This window comes from Alligator sinensis, unplaced genomic scaffold, assembly GCF_000455745.1.
Source record: "Alligator sinensis unplaced genomic scaffold, ASM45574v1 scaffold987_1, whole genome shotgun sequence".
Taxonomy (NCBI): Eukaryota; Metazoa; Chordata; order Crocodylia; family Alligatoridae; genus Alligator; species Alligator sinensis.
In genome coordinates this window covers 846,797-853,157 of record NW_005842574.1, presented here as the reverse complement: position 1 = coordinate 853,157, position 6,361 = coordinate 846,797, and the positions used below count along the sequence as shown (strand labels likewise).

The 6,361-nt window shown below is 57.9% G+C and overlaps 1 protein-coding gene across 1 annotated transcript in view; it reads right to left on the bottom strand.

Annotated features, from left to right (window-relative positions):
• The window catches only part of SCRIB (scribbled planar cell polarity protein), a 107,090-nt gene extending 105,813 nt beyond the window's left edge, over positions 1-1,277 (bottom strand). Inside the window, exon 1 of the mRNA XM_025214252.1 lies at positions 1,204-1,277. Coding sequence (XP_025070037.1) covers positions 1,204-1,277 — 74 coding nt within the window. The remainder of the gene's footprint in view (positions 1-1,203) is intronic.
• Between the last annotated feature and the right edge of the window lie 5,084 nt (positions 1,278-6,361).

The window sequence follows — 6,361 nt, the reverse complement described above, 5'->3', positions numbered from 1 at the left end:
GTTCAACAGCCGGAAGAAAGGCTGGGGAGAGAGGGCAGCGTGGGGTCAGCGGTTGCAGCTCTGCTGGGGGTGTCCGCCCAGCCCTGCACACTCTGCACCTGCAGGACCCCAGCCCCCCAGGCAGGACTCAAACCTGCAGCCGTGACACAGGTGACAGCAAGGCTCAGGCAAAGCCGGAGGTGGAGCCTTGTGGGGTGGGGACAGGGCAGGGCCAGCCATACCTAGCACAACCCACCAAGGGACCTGCTCTTCAGCAGCCTCCTGGGTGGTACCACAGGTTTGGGGGTCAAAATGACATACCCCCAGTGCCTGGGGCCCACAGAGACATGGCCCTGCACACCAGGACACTCTCCACCCGGCTCCTGCTTACCGGGGTCACTGCCAGGTGCCCATGAACACCCCAGAGAGCTTCCAGCTAGTGCAAGGCACAGGCATGGCTCCACCCCACCGAGGGAGCTGGGGCCAGCGCCAGCCCTGCTTCCCCACCGCTCTCAGAGCTGCCTTGCTCACGATGCTTCTGCTAGCAAAGCTGCACCAGCTGCTCTTGTGACAGCATCATGCTGTCAAGCCTGCGACCTGCTGGAGCCACAGATCCTCAGGACAGCGCAGCTGCACAGCCGTCACACATGCCTGAGGGCCTGCCCCCAGCAGCACAGCACAGCACAGCACAGCACAGCACAGCACAGCACAGCACAGCACAGCACAGCACAGCACAGCACAGGCCCCATGCAGCAAGCTGTGGCACCAGCAGTCCTGGGAGCAGAGCCATTGCCCTACACACCAGCGCTATGGCTGTAGAAAGCCTCCGCATCCATCCCGCCTCTACGGCCACCAGGAACCCCAAGAGCCAGGGCACGTGCTGCTCCCACATACCCGCCCCAGCGTCATCCAGCTCAGGCACCTGCACAGACGCAGGATGCGCTGCTGCTAATCCACCCTAGGGACACCTGCCAACCCCTTCTGGGAGACTCCAAGGACAGAGATTGCACAGCATCCTTGGGCAGCTTCTCCCATGGTCCTACTGCGGTCACTGCCAACAAGATCTCCCCGAGACGCGAGCGCTGTTTGCTGCACATCCTGCCCTCTGTGGCACAGAACAAGGTTCCTCCCTCCAGCATCTGAAACCTGCTGTCATGTCCCCCCATTAATCTCCTTTTCTACAAGCTGAACACCCGAGCTCCTGCAGGCTTGCATGCAGCTCACATTGCAAATCCTTTGTCATCTTCATCTCTTGTCCTGATCCTCTCCAGGGTTTTTAACATCCTTCCTGAAAACATGGCGCCCCCAGCAGCCTGCCGTTCTCCAGCCGAGGCCTGCCCAGCCCCACGGGGTGCTGCCAACTCCTGCATCTTGCATATGATGCCTTGGATTTGCTTTTCGTGTGACAGCACCAGGCTGCTGACTCGCACTGCGAATATAAGCCCCGAGAAGTCCCAGGTCCTGTGTGGCAGTGCTGCTGCCAGCCGGTCACACCCCAAGCTGTACTTGTGCCTTCAGCTTTCGCTCCGCCCCTGCAGCACGGCACTCCTCTGTGCCGAACTTCACCTGTCGCCTGTTGCCCAGCTGCCCAGTTTGCCCTGGAGTCTCGGTTCTGTCCTCTGAAGCATTTGCAGTCCCCCCCAGTGCGTTGACTGCAGACCGGACCAGGAAGCTGCCTATTGCTACATCCACATCTGTAACGAAGCATGAAGTGGTACCAGACTCTGTCCTGTGGAGCCACACGTGGGACTTCCTCCTCGTCTGACAATGACCCATTTATGCTCTTCTGCTCGGTTGTTACTCAGCCAATTATGTACCCGCCTACAGGTGCTCTATCTGGCCTGCACTCCTGCTTGCTCATGGGAACAGCACAGGACACTGTCAGATCCGTACCGCAGTCCAGTGAAGTTATTTCAGCCTCCAAGCTGGTCACCCCCGGTTTGGCAGGATTAGTCCTTGGCAAGTCCATGCTGGCTGCTAGTGATCGTGCCTCCCCCCTCTCCAGCCACTCGCAAATCAACTGCTTTGCCATTTGCTCGAGGAATCCCGCAAGTAGTGTCATCGGAGGGACGGAGCCCAACATTCCCCGGGTGCTGCCCCTCCTTCAGCTTTAAGGCTAAGCGCTTTGTTAACCCTTCTCCAGCCCCCTGGGGCCTCGCCTGCCATCCAGAAGCGTGGGAATGGCACGGCGAGTGGCACCAGTACTTTGTCAGAGACGAGCAGGGGTGCACATCCTCTGAATCCCCCAAGGCAGGGTGGTCTCAGAGTCCCCGAGCCACTGGGCTGGCAGGTATATTGGGGGGGTGGTGTCACAGCTTGTCCAGCCCCTGCTCCACACAGGATCAACTCTGCCTGAACCAGCCAAGTGTTTGTCTAACCTGTGCTTTAAACCACACAACGGTGTTTTGGGCATCATGCTTGGTCAAGCACACCCAGACCTGACACTGGCAACAGAGGGGGCACAAGGGCACTGCCAGCGTCTTGCTGCTGCACGCAGGGCGCACACAGCCTGCGGACCAGGAAGCCACCGGGGCCAAGAGCTCAGCAGGATTCCCAAAGCAGTGGCCTTACAAGGGAAACAAGGACACGGCTTGCAGGTTACTTCCCAAGCCAGGAGCATGAACCACGCTGTACTGCAGACCCAGGCTCTTGGAGCCGGGTGAGTTACTGTCAAGGCAGCTTATTCCACGGCTGCCCACTAAGGGGAGCCGGCAGCTGCTGCGGCTCCTGGGCAGAGCCGGGATCACGGGCTCGCTCCCAGCATCCTCCCCCAGCCCTGCAGAAAGGAGTCGAGGGCAGTGGAGCAAAGCACCGTGGGGCGGGATGTGGGCGAGGGGAAGGCCACGAAGGGCACAATGCCAGGCTGGCCCGAGCCTGGCACTCTGGGCTCGCCATGGAGGCACATAGCTCAGACACTCAGCTTGTCCTGGAGCTGGGAGCCGACACGTCTCCACCAAGAGAAGGCAGGGCCACCCAAAATCAGCTTCCTGTGCTGTCTGCCGACCCGCCATGCCTGGGCAGCCCAGTGCCGGACAAGAGTGCAGAGACCTGCAGGGTAGACAAGGTTCTTTGGGTAAATGCAGCATCTTTTATTAGACCAACAAAGTCGCTGGAAAAATTGTTCTCTGCAAGCTTTTGGGCCCAAACACCAACATGCCCGAGACATGCAGGGACCACTCTGCAGGGGACAGAGGCAAGCCTGTGACTGACTCTCCTCTAGTCTTCCCCCATCCCTGCTGGGCTGGGAGAAGCAATGCCGGTAGCTCAGCCCAGAGACACAGGCCTGGCTCTGCAGCACATGAGGCAGAACCAGCTCCGCTGCCGTGATGCAAGGTCCCATGACCACAGAGAGCTGCCTGCCCAGCTGGAGGTGATGCTGAGGCCGCAAAGCGGCAGGTTGGAGATGCTTCCTCCTCTGAGCTGCTGCTGCAAGGCAGCTCTGCAAGGCCAGGCCCTGCAGCGCACGCTGCAGGTTTCTACCCAGACTGAAGAGCAGAGGTGCTGTGGGCTGTACGTGCCTGCTAGAGACCACAACGTGCAGCCCATGCAGGAGCTGTCAGAGTTGAGGGTCCCCCTGCACAGGAGGGGTAAAGTGCTCCGGGGAGGAAGGCAGATGTCTAAATTTAGACCGTCTACTGCACTTCCACAGGGCATGGGAAGAGCCAGAACAGCAGGAAGCTAACAGCTTCTCAGTATCAAATAGCAATAGGTGCTATTTAATTCAGTTTACCTCGCACAAAAGGGTTTAATAGCAAGGAAGCAAGTGTTAAATAGATGAGAGATTCCGAGCCCTGGGCCAGACCCAGACTCGGGTGCTTTCCGCGCTCTTCTTGGCTTGGAGAGCTAGGAAATTTCATGCAAACGCTAGCCTGACCTGGTCAAGTTGGCACGTCAGACGCACAGAAGGGAACCAGCAGCATGTAAGCCTTAAATTCCAGCGCTCGAGGGCACGGGCCCAAACAGGAGCACACACTAGCTTTCACATGCCATGAGCTAAAGACCCCCGGGCTAGACTACCACGTGACACTGTGGAAGGAATTAAACAGCATCCTGCACGAGGAGTGGACTGTACAGCAGCACCGAACGGCAGCCTCAGCTCCACCTGACCCAGGTCCTGCACTTCAGCTGGGCCAGCATGAGAACATCCCCCGGGCAGGTGCGAGTCTCCAGTTTGTTCCCACTGGGCAAAGCAACACGCACGAGACCAGCACCACGCCGACCTGCATCCCCAGCAGAGCTGTTGTCAGAAATGCTCCCAGCCCACCACACTCAGGCCAGCCCGGCTCAGCACAGACCAAGCCTCAGACATGAGCTATGACAATATATTTAAATAAGCGCAGCCAGGTTAACATGGCTTCAGCTGCTGATCGGAGCAACTCTGGTACTTATCTTGCACGCAGCACCACTTCTACAGCACTCGCAGTAAAATTCAGTCTGCTACGCAACTGCCCTTGCCAACCAGAAACATCGCAGGAAGCCTCACGGCTGAGGCAGACCCCACTAAATCCTGTGCACGAGTTCCCACGGGGTGAAGAGCAGAACAGCACTTTAGAGATGCTACATTCCTCTCAGTCACTTGAGGGGATCTTTATTAAAACTGCGGCTGTTGTAAGTGATGCGTGGAGCTCTATCAGCCGTGCCCGGGTCACAGGGCAGCACGGAGGGTGTGCTGCGGGGAGCGATGGAGGGGGTGGAGGCCCTTCTACAGCACTGGATGTGGGCTGCTGCCACGGCTGGGGATTTTGAAGCCAAAGGGTCTTGTTCAGACTAATCGCTGCGTTTGGGGTCAGGAAAGACGTTTACCCCACGGTCGGAGTGGTACAGACTGGGGCACAGTCCTCTGTGGATCTTTCATATGTAACTCCCTGCCCTTGCAACGCCCTGGTCCCCCTGCTTCGCCGGTGGGAGCTCAGTGTTCCTGGTGTCTTTGGGCACCGTGCCTGGCCGTTGTGCGACAGTGCTTTTGTGCAGCTTTAAGACCAGGTTAGACCACACTTGTATAAGGCAGTTCGGGCAACAGGGGTTGGACTAGATGTGACCTCCCATGGGCCCTACCATCCCCACTGCTCTGCAAGTCTATGAAAACAGTTTAGCGAGTTGATATTTTTGTGAATGTCCCAAGCTATCAGTGGCACGAGCAGGAAAACCCACTTTCCCGCAGCAAGTCCAAAGTGCCAGTGGCGTCTGCAGGTTTTCACCCTCCCCTTACAGTAGTTAGGATGCTAGGCCTTGTGACCGCACAGCACGACCCACGCATAACCGAGGCCACGAGAGCCCGGTGAGTCAGCCAACACCCACAGCCGGTGCTTCTGCTAAAGCTCTGCTTTGCCATTGGCCACTTGGCAGTCACTGCCGCCCGGTCTCACCGGCAGGCTTCTCCCAACGGCCCGGTCAGTTTTGGGGACGAGGAGCCAGCACCTCCGGCCCCGCCTTGCTTTGCCAGTAATTCTGTGTGCGTACGCTAGCCACGCAGCCACTGTATTCCTACGTACAAGCACCCCAACACCGACCGGTGCAGCACTCCTGACCCTCACGGCCTGCTGTAGCTCATCACTACAAACACCAACAGATGCACTGTTATCGTGCCTCTCTCGGTCAAAGAAACAACACCAACAGATGCACTGTTATCGTGCCTCTCAGGGTCAAAGAAACCCCCCGAGACACTAGAGCTACTTCTCAAAGGTGGGTCAGTCAGGGGCAGAGAAAGCAAGACAGATTTCCCTAGGAAGTGTCAAACACTCCAGAGCCAGCACCAAAGTCTGCAGGGCTCTCAGGTGAGCAGCACGAACGTAAGACTTGGTACAGACCGATGACAACACCACAGTGCCACCTGCCCAGACTTCTCAGACACCACGGAGCAGAGCTAAGGCGAGGCATACAATCTCCACCTCAGGGCTTCACCACTTCTGAATCTCAAGCTTGCCAGCAGAGCGGAGCAGGGCTGACCGTGCAAGCACCCTCGTGCACATGAGTGGCCACCTCAGTCGTCATCAGTGCTGACTCGTTTCACACAGTGAGCACAAAATGAGCCACTGCTGCAAAGCCATGCTGCACATCTGTCCAGACCTGAAACACGGTTAAGCAACTTCCCTTCAAGCCCATCTCAGCACATGATGTCCGTGACCTTTTCTCATAGGGCTAGGACTCGAATGATTGTGAGCTGCATGCTGGGGGTGAGACGATCACGGGCAGACAGCCTCTCATTGTGCTCTTAGGCAGGCTGCAGAAAGGAGTCTGACCAGAGGCTGGCGAGATTAGCAATGCAGAACACCAGGGACAAAGGAATTCCTTCGCCCGCCACGGAGATCGAGGAAACAGCACAAATGGAAAGATCCCAAACGGGCCTCGGAGGTTTGTGGTCACGCTAACGTCCCCAGCCCAG